The sequence below is a fragment of the Nomascus leucogenys genome, chromosome 22a (assembly GCF_006542625.1).
Source record: "Nomascus leucogenys isolate Asia chromosome 22a, Asia_NLE_v1, whole genome shotgun sequence".
In the NCBI taxonomy this organism is placed as follows: domain Eukaryota; kingdom Metazoa; phylum Chordata; class Mammalia; order Primates; family Hylobatidae; genus Nomascus; species Nomascus leucogenys.
Window position 1 is genome coordinate 63,657,735 of NC_044402.1, and position 14,372 is coordinate 63,672,106.

The 14,372-nt window shown below is 37.1% G+C and overlaps 1 protein-coding gene and 1 long non-coding RNA gene across 2 annotated transcripts in view; one reads left to right on the forward strand and one right to left on the reverse strand.

Moving 5' to 3' along the window:
* PKHD1 (PKHD1 ciliary IPT domain containing fibrocystin/polyductin) overlaps window positions 1-12,213 on the forward strand; it is a 475,332-nt gene extending 463,119 nt beyond the window's left edge. The window contains exon 66 of the mRNA XM_003254164.4: window positions 7,385-12,213. Coding sequence (XP_003254212.2) covers window positions 7,385-7,824 — 440 coding nt within the window. The 3' untranslated portion in view covers window positions 7,825-12,213. The remainder of the gene's footprint in view (window positions 1-7,384) is intronic.
* Window positions 4,091-4,812, reverse strand: LOC105740457. The gene is made up of 2 exons (XR_001116509.1): window positions 4,756-4,812; window positions 4,091-4,321 (listed from the first exon to the last, which is right to left on the reverse strand). It is a non-coding gene; the product is annotated as an uncharacterized LOC105740457 (long non-coding RNA).
* Window positions 12,214-14,372: the final 2,159 nt, after the last annotated feature.

The window sequence follows — 14,372 nt, forward strand, 5'->3', positions numbered from 1 at the left end:
TTTGGGAAAGAAGAGTACAGTTGCCAAATACCAACTGTGCAAATTAGATTGAGTACAGAACCCTCGACAAATGAGTCAGCTTTGTTAAGCTGTGCTTTGTTGTTTAGTTGTACTTTTAGCAAAATGTAGTATTTGCCTCCATGATCTGTTATGCCAGATGATATTACTTGTTATATTGTTAAATTGCCTTTAGAATTAGTGCCAAACAGAGAAAAGATAAGCATTTGCCTGGGATGAATGCTTTGCCCTTGTCCTACTAAGAATGCCGCAAATAGGAAGACTGGGCAGAGCACAAGACGGCTTTGCCAAGTATGGATATGAGACATGAAAAATATTCATATAATTTCCATGGGCCTGAAATGTTTTAAAACATGTACTCCAAAGAGTCAATTATCATATTTTCTGCTTGAAAAGGCTTACCAATCTTAGTGGTTCTGAATGTGTGTTTAAGCAAAAAATAGCAGTCCAATGTTATTCTTCCTCTAAGTAGCTAAGTAAGACCTTTCATGTGTGTGTTTAGGTGTGTGTGCGTGTGTGCACGCACGCATGAGCATGAGTGTGTATCAGTTTGTTTGCTTGTTTGTATATTTTTCCATGAAGGAAATAAAGGTTTGTTTGTTTGTTTTTCAATTTTCCCATCGTATTAGTTAGCCATACTCCAGTTCCTGGACCTGCACCAGAAGGTGGTAGAGGGTATGGGGGTGTGCATGGGAGTGCTATTGAAAAAAATAGAGAAAGAGAGAAGGGGATGGGAATTATTCAAGATTCCATCTAAGATTATTCTAATTTTGGTTTTTAGATGCCTCTTGACCGTATTATTGCATGTAAACTCAGGACAGGTGTTTGAACGCTGCCATCTGAATAGCTCTTCGTATTCAGCTGCCATCTGCAGAGAATGGCAGGAGTAGTACTAATCTCTCTCTTAATCTCATATGGCCATCTATGTGAATTTCAGTGGCCTGCTTAAATGAGCTACATTATGCAGTCCACAGTGCCTAACTGTTTTATCAAGGAACATTTTTTATGTGATGGCTTATTAATAAATTATTAGGAATGAGACAGGAACAGGGCTCTGTGGAAAAGTTTAGACTGAAGAGAGGGGAGCATCAAAGAGGCCATTTTATTAGGACATACAAGTTAAAAATAGAAAGATGTGTTACCCGAATCCTCCTCTGGGGATCACAGCAGATTTGTTTCCTTATCTTCTAAGCTTTGTACAAATCTGAAGAGTATCGTTTTGAAGACAAATAATGAGGCATCTCCTGCTTTTCTTTGGAAATTATTACCAGCTATGAAACACCTAATTATTGGTAGCTTTACATAAATTTTGTTTTATTCTATTATTGCCTTGGCACTTTAATTTCCCTTTTCCCTGTGTGTTTTTAAACTTTTAACATTTGCTGATAAAGTGACTGGCTGTCTCTCTCTCCAGCACTTTGCCTTCACTAAGCACTACCATAGCACTTAGGATTATTGAGCTGCTGGAACTGAGCATGAATACTAGATTCAGATTATAAATTTACCACATTACAGCTTTTACCAAAAATTGCATGGGTACGGTCAGGGTGCTAGAAAGTTGTGATGGGGGAAGAAGAGAGTTAAGTATACATCCCTCCTATTTTACTGTTGCCAGGGTTTTTGATATTAAGAGCCATCTAAGCCCTCTTTTAAAATCCACATCTGCTCATGTCACTCTTCTACTCATAAGATTTAATGAATTCTCATTGTCAGTTGGAGAATCAGGATAGTGTGACAGTTAAGAGCATAGAACCCAGAAGTCCAACAGGCTAGGTTTAAATCTGACTCCCTGCTGACAGACTTTGTGGCCTCAAGTAACAGAACGAACTTCTCTGTGTGTTTCAGTGTCCTCATCAGTAACATAGCCCTAGTGATACTGGCCAAAGTTATGGTTATTATACAGAATAAGTGAATTACTGTCAGTAAAGAGCACAGAACAATTTAAGGCATACTATGTGCGCTATATATGTGTTCACATCCAAGGGTCTCTTGGATTCCAGTAGTTATTACAACTGCTGGGAAAAAAAAGACCCTCCCCTGCCTTCTTCTAAAAGAAATGTATTAATAGAAATTTTATCCAGGTTCACCAACTATACAAAAGGATGATGAATGCACATTTATTTGGGGTCCTAACAGTTTTCTGCTGGCTGCTTTAGCTTCATAAGAATGACAGGGATAGGGAAGGACAGAGATAGCTTCATCTGGAAGCAAAGGAGCTGAGAACTAGAAATTGTCTCAAGTTCTCAGGAAAGCAAAACTATGTTTGGAAATTATTAATAAATAACATGTCCATGTCATATAATAAAAAATGAACATTTTCTATTTTAAAACATGGATAAAATTTAGTAGTTGTCCCACAAGACAACTTTAAAAATTAATCAGGAATAACAGCATACCCACTGAATAAGATGAAGAGCCTGGTATGGTGGTATGCACCTGTATTTCCAACTATTCAGGAGGCTGAGGTGGAAGGATTGCATAAGCCTAAGAGTTTGAGGCTGCAGTGAGCTATGAAAATATCCACTGCACTCCAACCTGGGCAACATAATAAAACCCTAGTCTCTCAAAAAAAAAAATTAAAGAAGAATGAAGAGTTCCAATTCTATTTTCAATCAAGATCCAATATCATAATTAACAATGGAATATTAGAGGAATTCATATTCAAATGAGGAAAACACGTAAGTCATTCTTACCATAATTTTATAACATATATTTTGGAATCCTAAGAAACGCAGCATATATAAAACAAATTGGCCAGGCGTGGTGGCTCACACCTGTAATCCCAGCAATTTGGGAGGCTGAAGTGGGCAGATCACCTGAGGTCAAGAGTTTGATACCAGCCTAGCCAACGTGGTGAAACCCCGTCTTTACTAAAAATACAAAAAAAAAAAAATATTAGCTGGGTATGGTGGCACGTGCCTGTAGTCACAGCTACTTGGGAGGCTGAGACTGGAGAATTGCTTGAACCCAGGAGGTGGAGGGTGCAGTGAGCCAAGATCACGCCACTGCATTCCAGCCTGGGTGACAGAGCAAGACTCCATCTCGAAAAAGAAAAAAAAAAAAAAAAAAGATAAATAAAAATACAACAAATTAAGAGGACAATGATGGAAGTTGTTTGCAGATGATATGCTTTTTTAAGAATAACTTGAAAGATTCAACCATTAACTACCATGATTCATAAATATTTTGAATAACTCACTCAAATATAATGTCAGTTCAACAAATTGTGTAGGTCAATGGTATATATTTAGAAAAAAAAAGAAATGTACAATAGAGACCGAAGGATATACTGCCTTGAAAAAAGTCTTAACCAGTGTTATGGTGAACCTATATAAAAATAAACTATAATTTATTAAATAGTATAAAGAGAAGACTTGAATACATAGGGAATTATAGTATATTTCTAATTAGATTGACTATTATTGCAAATGCCTCAGTTTTTCTCAGATAAATGGGATTAATGCAATTCCAATCATTCTTTGCAATGTTGAATAGCATAAGATGGATTCCAAAGTTCATCAGAAAATGTAGGCTAATGATACAAAGCCAATTTTCTAAAATAAATAGATTTTATGATAGTGGAAATGGGTAGCTCTATCAGGGAAATAATATTTATGTCACTATTCTTAAGATAATGTGATTCTGTTACAAGAATATATGGGCACATTAGTGGAAATAGCACCAATTAGGTAGATATAGATATCATATATAGGTAATAGATACAGAAATCAAATATATAATAAAAGAGAAAATAAAAGTAAATATAAAGGAAAACAGTTTATAAAAGGTTTAGCAAATTTGACTATTTAGAACATTTATCAGTCTAGATTCACATTTTATAAAATATTACAAAGGAGATTCCAGATGGATTAATGAGTTAAATTAGGTTTACTAAAACACATCCATTTCTAGAGTATCACAAAAACAATAAAATGCAGATTACTTATGATATAATGTGCAACTACAGACATTTTCCTTTTTATTTTTCTCTAATTTTTATGCCTCCTCATTTGTCATGCATTGCTTATTAAAAAGAAATAATATTTTTCACATAAAGGAACAAATTCTCTAGAGAAGATAGAAGCATTAGTATTTAATTATGGCATATACATTCCCTGATATGTGGGCAGGACTGTTGCCCGTTATTGACAAATGAGAAACCAAGATGGTTGATTCTTGTTGTTGGTTGATCTGTTCTTCATCCCTCTGCTTCAGATCCTGTTTAGGCTCAAAGGTCCAGGCAATTATATTTGGTTTTCTGTACTGAATCCAGATCATCCAACACGGAATGTTGCACATGGATCTAAGCTCAAAAAATATGAACAGGGTAGGGGGAGGTAGAGAGAGAGAGAGGGAGATTCATTGTTAATATTCTTATTACAAAAGAAGCCAGTGACTAGTACCCACACAAATTTTAAAAGTCACAGGCACACTGCATATTTGCTGCTCAAGAAAGTTTTGGAAGTCGGAAGAGGCTAAGGATAGCTGGAAAAGCTGTAGCTGACTGTGGGTGGACCTGAAAGGACCCAGAACCAGTGAGTCTTCCTTTCCATAGAGAAGAGATATAGGTTCCCCATATTGTATCCCATTTTCCCTAAAACTTGATCAGATCCACCAGTGGGATTCTAAGAGGCATGGAGAAACAGTTTAAAATCCCATGTTTTCATTTTGATGGGGACTCATCAACAAGGCAGAGGTGGAAAGGAGGCATGCCAATTCATATGTTTTGATACTCACTATCCTTCCTTCCCTAAAACCCAAACATTCAGCTGAATGCCTTAGGACACGTATCTGCTATAAATTCATTTTTTATCTAATTTGTCTGAGATCTAAGCTTCCTGTGGAGGTCCGAGATCAAAGGATTTGATTCCTTCTGATGTCGGCGCTGACACATAATGTGTGCTAACTTAGTTCTGTCTATAACCTCACAGAAGGAGGCGGCCAGCCTCTCTGGGCACCTTTACGCAATGAACTTTCACTTTGGCTGGGGAGTCTGTCAGGTATGTTGCTGATTGGAGCTGCCATGTAAATAATTCATGGGAGATTTTTAAATGTTATGGGGTCTGCAAAGGAAAGCTATGCTTGTGTTCGTCTTTCATGAATAGATGCGGACTTAAAGAACAAGGGGGAAAAGATTTCCAATGAAGGTCTCTCAAAAACAAGAGAACAGTATCTTCAATGGATTGAAAATAGGCGACTTGCAGTGTTTGATTCCTCTTATATGAAGCACTGTTGGTTTTACCAAGGGACTAAAATTCAAAGCCTTTTTTGTCTTTTTAAAGTTTGCTTCTACCTGATAATTTATTATTCTTGTTCTTTGGTTATTTGCTGATCCTGATAAACTATGTTTTATCTGGATGGGAGCAGTAATTATGGAGATGATGCCCAGCTCAGTGCTTGGCAGGGGACTGGGCATAATGAGAGAGCAAGGTTGACGGCACACAAACATTTCTTCCTTGAAGGAACTCAAATTCCTAAGAGGAAGATGAGACTGTCACATGAGGAAAGGTGACCAATAATAGAACCAACTGTGCAGGTCAAATGAGAAACTCCAGACAAGTATTGAGGCATAAATCAATGTAGTCTGAGCTGTGAAGAAACACTTCTGGAAGGAGCTGCAGGTCCCATAGGAAAACTAGGGTAACCTGAAAGTTCTTATAGCGCTAAGCAAGATAATCATCCCATAGTTTGATGGCTGTAGAAGATACATGCTAGACAAATGGACTGTGGAGCAGGAGACAGAAAATGTGAATAACATGGGCTTATCATAATATTAATCGATGTGTCATGGAAAAATAGGAACAACATGATTATCTTTTTTTACTGCTCTAAATCAAAAGCATTACATATATATATATATATATATATATATATATATATATATATATATATAAAATGTTATTACTTTCTCTCATCCTTACTTCATTTTCCAGATTAAACTGAAGTGAGAAATTGGTATTCATATCCCAATACTGTCTCTTATAGTATGAATCAGACAGGATTACTGTCTCCTAACACAAACCAAGATAGCTCTCAATGAACTCAGGAAAAAAATAACAAAAAGCTTAATAAGTTAAGCATCTTCAATACATACAAATGCGTGGTTAATGTATTTGGTGGTGAGATGTGAGAAAAGCAGGGACAGTAAATGTAGTAAAAGTAGATGACAGTATTACCACCTGCCCCCCAGGGTTTAGGACAAGTTCAACCTTTTTCTCACTGTAAGGCATATGAATAGTGACCTTTGCATGTATGATATACTCCCATGCATGTATCCCACTGAACATTCGTAACTTTCCATTGCAGTCTTTATCTTTACACAGTATTATGTGGTGCCTAGGTCATCTGTTTATGTATATTGTACTCTTCTGAGTTGATGTTTAGTTCTGTTTAATAGAAAAATAAAAGACAAAATGTCAAAGAGGAAATCAATTAAAACAACATTGCTAAAATAAATATATTTTAGTAAATTGTGAAGTAGCACCTGAGAATAAATTAAAATTATGCAACTAAAGCCCAGAGAGGCTGAAAGGATGAAAGTCATGAAGCCAGATAGCAGGAGAAGGGGAACTTGGGCCTAATTTTGCTACTTGAGTGTAATGTGCCATCCGTCCTTCTACTGTTATGCAACCATACATATACACACTCATATACATAGATGTTTATGTGATTATTTCTACAAATATTTATATTCATGTTTTTATAAAATCAAAGATATTTAAATTGTGAACTTGGCATAAAAGCCTAAGTATTAGATAGGACTGGATTTTTTTTTTTTTTTGAGACGGAGTCTCACTCTGTCATCCAGGCTGGAGTGCAGTGGCTCTATCTCTGCTCACTGCAAGCTCCGCCTCCTGGGTACATGCCATTCTCCTGCCTCAGCCTCCCGAGTAGCTGGGACTACAGGCGCCCGCCACCACGCCCAGCTAATTTTTTGTATTTTTAGTAGAGACGGGGTTTCACTGTGCTAGCCAGGATGGTCTCGATCTACAAACTTCGTGATCCGCCCACCTCGGCCTCCCAAAGTGAGGACTGGTTTTTATAGTTCATATCTCTTAACACAGGTGTGAGTTGGCCCACTGGTAAGGCCTGACCATGGTCTGGTTTTTGCATTGAAGCCTAGCGCTTACAGTGAAAAATCCTCATTCAATTATCAACATCATATAAGTGTTTTTTGAGGAAGAAGTATTACCAATTTTTTATTACATATTTGGAGAGTCTGATAAAAGATATTTGGAAATCAAAAAGCTGATGTAATTCAATCTTTGATTTGACAATATCTTGTCAGAAATGCTAACTATGCAAAATGTATAATTAACTGGTTGAAAACTAAATCCATTTCTTCCCCTATTTCTTTTCTCCCCAGATGTGAGAATGAAGGTCATGCTGGGCAGGGTGAACCAGTACCCCCACCAGTTGATGAATGGAGTGTCCAGAAGGAAAGTTAGCCGCCACATTGTCCAAGAGGAAGAGGCTGCTGTGCCTGCTCCTGGTACTAGTGGCATCACATCCCATGGGCACATCTGTGCTCCAGGCGCTCCTGCTCAGCAGGTGTACCTGCAAGAGACTGGGAACTGGAAGGAGGGCCAAGAGCAGTTGCTCAGATACCAGGTGGCAGGCCAAGATCAGCTGCTGCTGCTATGCCCAGACTTCAGACAAGAGAGGCAGCAGTTGCCAGGGCAAAGTCAGCTGAGTAAGCAAAGTGGCAGCTTGGGGCTTTCCCAAGAGAAGAAAGCCTCCTGTGGGGCCACTGAGGCATTCTGCCTTCATTCAGTACACCCGGAAACTATTCAGGAGCAACTCTGATCAGGGAAGTTGTGGGCATTTGGCCTGAAAGGCAGAATGTTCCAAATATTTCTGGATAATAAGCAGGGGAAGTGAGGACTGTCCTGCTGGGACAACTAAGAAGAGAGAATGTGGACTCTGAATCCCTTTTTCAACTTTAAAATGGAAAACAGTCATATAAGTGCTTATAGACTGAAAAATGTCTGATACGTATTTTGCAGCTATCACGATCCCAGTTCAATGCTAGGCAAATGATGGCACTTGTTAATTATTTACCAGTTTTTAACTTAAGCCTGATTTCAGCAACTTGATAATGGCGTAATACTGATTTACACCAGCAGGGGTTATTATTAAGCATTCTCTGGATTGACCACCCACAATGCTTTGAGCTTCTCTTATAGAAGAGATCATGAAAAGTTCTGGTCAGCTACAGTTTAATTCCACACTGTTACAGAAAAGCATTTCTTTATCTTGTAGTAACATTTGAAGGGACAGTTCAACACCCTGCTCCCTGATCTGTCAGAGCTTACCTTCCAACCACAAGGCAACTTCCTGGCTTTTTATAAGTGGATTTTATTTCATGGTTTAAATTCAATCATTATCGAGAGCCTACAGTAGTGTGAGCATATCAAATTTGCACTTCATGAGTATTTGCACATGAAAATTGATATTCTCATGGGCTTTACTGAGAGTTTAGATAAGGACAAAGATGTAAAAATGCCAAATTTGGGAAAGGAAATTGTGTATGACCACGTTGCATTTTTCAGTGATTCTCTCTGTTAGTAGCTGGGTCACATTTACAACTGGAAAAGAACTACACTGGGAGATCAGAGAAAGCCAAGTGGCCAAGTCCTTTATCAAAAAGCTGCTTTTTGGAGAAGATGATGCATAAAGCTGTGATATGAAGGAGAGGAGAGATTATGTCATGTACAACTGCTCTAGGCTGTGCAGGGAGTTTAAATGGAGATCAGAACAAAGGCTCACCTGGTATTGATACATTTGGTAAGGGTGTTAAAGGCAATTTCACCAAATTCACACATTTATACAGGGCCCATTTCTTTTCAAACTGAAGAATACTTTAAACAGCCTGACAGTGTCCTTGGCTCTGGATCCAGAAGGCCTTATGCTCCAAGCATGTAAAGAAAAGATCACAGGAATGTGGAGAGCTTCTAAAAAGAGATTGCTCTCAGATTTTCCTGAAAATCCTGAAAACCAGGATTTTCCAATCTCTACAACGTTAAGGGGTTGTTGTGTGGTTGAGTTGGAACAGAGAAAGGAAACACACTCTTTCATTGCTGAATTCTAAATAATGATGCCCTGAATTAGTCCTATGAGAAGTACTGGCAGAAAGCTGTTATGTCTGCAGGGCCTCAAGGGAGAGGTGTATCTCACCCTACTATGAATTGGCAGAAATGTTTTAACCTCTTCTTTAGGCATCTGGTGTGTATTGCAGATCTTCAGGCTGTCCCTAAAAGGAGGTAGGTAGCCTTCTCTGTGGTCACTGTGTTGGATTTGGAAGAAAATATAAGTAGATGTTAAGGTCAGTGCTCCCCAAGAGATTTCCATCCAGGCTATCTGTGTTCAGGGAATGATTTGCAAGAAGTTGGTTTATAGACATTTACTCTGGAGGCACAGGCTGGCTGCCTGCTGAGTAAGTTCTCTTTGTAGATGATGTATTTTGCTTGGGCACCAACAGAATTAAAAACAAAAAACAAAAAAATAACTCGAATGACTTAGGCAGAACATGTCTTCCTTAGTTTAATTAGTCCCTGTTATAACCAGTTATTTATCGTTTTTTGTAGATTCTCGGTCTTGAAGTCATTTGCCTTTGCAATCTCTACTTTAGTACACTCATTGGATCCTCAAAGAGCTGTAAGCTTTTTGGAAAAAAACATTTCAGAAGTGAAGGCTTTTGAGGATTATAAAATGGTAGCAGTCTTAGTCCTTGCCCTGCCTCAGTTTACCTGCAGATTCTTTCTTTTATTTCCGCGGATTCTTTCACCACTTTTTAAGTTTTTTTCCACAGGTATTTTTTCTGAGCTCTATACCATGCATTTAGCTGCCTAGTGAGAATATCCAGTAGGTTATCCTATAGCTACTATGAAGTTAACACAGCCCGAAACCCTACTTCTCCTTGTTTTTTTCCAACTGAATGAATGACATCACTGCATTCAGACCAGAAATCTAGAAGTCAGTCATGACTCTTCATTCTATTTCTCCCTTCGCAAAGAGTTAGCTGCTAGCTCTGTTATTTCTGCCCCTTCTTTACCCTTCTCCCAATTCTTATTATCTTCTTATTTATCCTCTATGAGTCACAAGATGAATCTTTCCGGGAGGCATGTTTTATCCTATCCCTCTGTGTAGGAATAACCATAATTATCTTACTAATTCCATCCCAGAAAAGCCTGTGATCCCTGAGGCCAGAATTGACTCTTTGGGCCTAAATAGCAGCTATAAACATCTTCAGTAACTTGCCAGGCTCTAGCATGTGGCATGGAATTTTGGCATCTAGCTAAAATTCCTCAACCCATAGTTAAGCTACTCCTCTTTCTCCTAAAAAAAAAATGAGAGAATTGGGGAAACACCGAAAGCAAAGAGAGCAGCTCTATGTTCATTCATGTCTGGAGATGAGCCAATTTGAGCACCAATGTAGGCCAACTCTAAATTTATTCAGATTGTTAACATGGGTAACCCAGCAAATATTTCCCAGCAGTGACAATCTACACCCTTTATCTAAATAAATATTGAGATGTGCTTTATTCCTGTGTTAGTTCAAAGAATCTCTTCTTGCCTCCCATTGCTGATTTTCTGTATTGGTGGACTCATTTCTCTCAAGAGATTGGACAAGCTAAAAGTCTAGAGAGTTCAAAAGTGTTTGAAAGTACATTTTAAGTGTTCTCACCACAAAAAATGCTAGTATGTGAGGTGACATATATGTTAATTAGTTCAACTGATCCATTCCACAATGTATACATATTTCAAACTATCAAGTTGTATATGATAAATATATACAATTTTTATTTGTCAAATAAAAAAGTCTATAAATATTTATAGATGTCAAAATTGAGAAAGAAGTATATATGGAGCTACAGTTGTTTTGACCATCTCTCCATGCTTTTTGTTTGGGGTGGGGGACTTTTTTTAGGGGGCAGGGACTGTGTTCAGGGAACATACCTGACCAACAGAACTTCAAGTCTCTTCCAGAGTGAGAGATGCAGCTTATCTGATCAAGGTGGACTTGCTCTTCAATAGACTTGCCCTGGTTACTGCCCAATGAGGCCACCAAGGACCAAGAACAGTTGAGCTCTCTCAGGGCCCACCCCTTTCAACAATTTAGTTGAATGACTCCCTTCCATCTATCAGTCTTACTCCAAATATATGAAATTACTATACATTGAAATGCATGCAAACTATATGCAAAAATGAGTATGAGGAAATCAAATGTAAATCATATGCAAATATTATTCAACCAAGCTTCTATAAAATTGTACGTGTCAATAACAGTGAAGAATTTTAATTAATTCTGTCATTTAAAATTCATGCATTCCATATTTTGCTTTCAGAACTTATAGTCAATGTCAATTTTGAAAAAACTATAAGCACAAGGAATTAAATACTATTGAGTATAGAATTGTTGATTTCAACATACACTATAGCACTTTGACTAATTACAGATATATTTGAGAGAAAAGTCACATTTCTACAAGGTAATTTTTAAAAAGAAATAACACATTTCTGTAAACTTAAATGTGGATTAAGTGGCAGAATACAGAGATTTGAATGTTTACAAATATTCTTCTAGCATTTGTTCTTTTTATTTGGTGATTGCTTGGAACAATTTAGAAAATTTATTTAATGTGTTTTTAGGACTTTCTAGATTTTAAGGGATTCAAAGAATTAATTGTCCATACATTATCTCTTATCAGTCTCAAGATAATCTTATTTATTATCACTTTACATTTTATTTCAAAATTAGTAGCTATAACAAGGTGAAGGAAATACCCACTCTTCTCTCCATTTTATAAATAAAAAAGTCAGTTGCCATAACTTTGTTAGGGTCCAAGGCAAATTACAAAAATTGTCTGGACTATATTTTTTCCTTTTAACATTTCCTCAAGTTAATGGTATGTCATTTAGTAGAATGACTCATGTAGAAAATTATTCAAGTTATGCTGTTATAGTAAAAAAAAAAAAAAGCAAATTGCAAGACAATCTGTATAGTACGCTTTTGCTATAGTTTGCTTATATATAGAACAATTATGAAAAGATAGTCAAGATAATTTTGTAAGTAATAGGTACCTCTGGGGAATGGAGTAGAAAATATGGGCTGATTTGCACCTCAAATCTTATATCCTTTTGTATTTCAATACTTTTATAAATACATTTACTATGAAAATAAATTTAAAAATATTTTCTCCAAGTTATGATTGACCAGAGATTGGCAGTCTCTTTAGATCTCAGCCAGGGATAGGACATGCTTACAGAAAATGCTCTTAGTCCTTGCAGAAATGCTTACAGAAAATGCTATGTTAGTCCTTGAAAAACTAAAATAGATGCAAAGGAGAAGAAAAAGAGTCTGAGAGGAAGATGAATGGACTGAGAAAAGAGGCCAGGGAGGAATGAAAGGAAAAGTAAGGGAAGTCTATAGGTGAGGAAGAGAAGGTGCTATGGACAATAGTGGTTAGAGTGTGACTGGATCTGCGACAGTGTCCCTGGGATATTATGCAAGGCATGCCACCAAGGGTTCCATTTGGGTGAAGGGCCTATAAGGAAAAATCATATACGATTATGACCTCAGTATCACTCCTAAAATCCAGATATAAAACGGTCTCCTTCTCATCACACTCTTATATGGAGGAGACCCTGTGGAAGCACATGTGTACCCCAAGTCAACATAATACCCACAGCACTGAGATGTGCCCACCCAATAGCATGCCTCCCTCCCCCATGCTAGTGCCACCTCATGTATTTCTTCCAGTCCAACTCCATGAGAGCTTATTCTAAGCCTGTACTATGTGATATTGCTATTCAGTGCTGCATAACATTTTGGTTCACAATGGACCACAATACAATGGTGGTCACATAAGATTATGCCATATTTTTCCTGTATATTTTCTATGATTAGATATGTTTAGATATATGAATACATGCCATCGTGTTACAATTGACTTTGGTTCAGTAATTTGCTGTACAGGTTTGTAGACTAGGAGCAATAGGCTATATCATGTAGCCTCAGTGTATAGTAGGCTATACCATTTAGGTTTGTTTAAGTACGCTCTACGATGTTTGCACAATGATGAAATCACCTAATGATGTATTTCTCAGAGTGTATCCCTGTCATTAAACAATGAATGTATGTATAACCCTGAACACAAAGGTCTGACTCTTGGTAGCAGCTATCACTGTATACTTATCGGGGAGGTTCCACAGATTCAGACTCCTGTAATAGAAACTGAAGTCAAGAGGCTGTGGGCTTTAATTTGTAAACAATGAATGTGGCCTGAGAAATAAGATTCTCCAAAATTTTAAAAAATTGTTGCATGAATAAATAATCCTAGGTGCTCATCTGTAGTTTGGAGAACTCTAGAAGTGCTATAAATTCGGGCTATAAGTCTAATAATACCAAATATCAAGAGTTTCTCCCACCCATATATTTCTATTGTATTTTCAAGAATGTCACTGCTTCGATTATCCTGTCTTTCCAGGATCATAAATCTCTCCCAATCTACTGGTTTACTCCTGTGAGTATCCAACATGGTTAAAAAGCTCCCACTATTTAAAAAAAAAAAAGAAAGGAAAAAAAAAGGAAACATTCCTTGATTCAATAGGCTTCTTCGAATCTCTTTACAATTTTTCTACCTCCACTCCAGCAAATTTGTTGAAAGACTTTCGTTCACACATTTTATTACTTCCTTGGTTTTCATTCACTCTACCAACTACTTCAATGCGTTGTCTGCCTCCTTCATCTCTCTGTTTCGCTCTCTCTCTGCCATATGAGGACACAGTGAGAAGCTGGCTGTTTGCGAACAAGGAAGAGGGCCCTCACCAGGAACCAAATCTGCTGGCACCTCGATCTTGGTCTTTCCAGCCTCGAGAGCTGTGAGAAGTAAGTGTCTGTTATTTAAGCCACTCAGTCTATGGTAGATTGTTACAGTGGCCCAAAATGACTAAGACATTTTTTCATATTGCATATGCTTTCCCCTATATTCTTGAAAGTGTATATTTTAAAGGTTTGCAAGCTTGAAATGGTATCTTTTTTTTAATGCATTAAATTTAATATAATTTTACACTCCTGCCTCAATGCAGTCTCACCCATCCAATTTTTTTATTGGATAGTGAGATTGGTAATATCAACCACAAATTATATTAACAGCCATTTCAAGTTATTCTTTTAATATTTGTATTTTTTCTTTTAAAATGATTTTAGTGTTTGCATTTTGTTTTATAACCAAATGTATAACAACTATTTGGATGTATCTTTATATTGAATTTACTCTTGTGTTACTAGATAATCTTTTATTATCATGGCTTACCAATTTATGACCCATTAATCACAGTTATATCTTAAT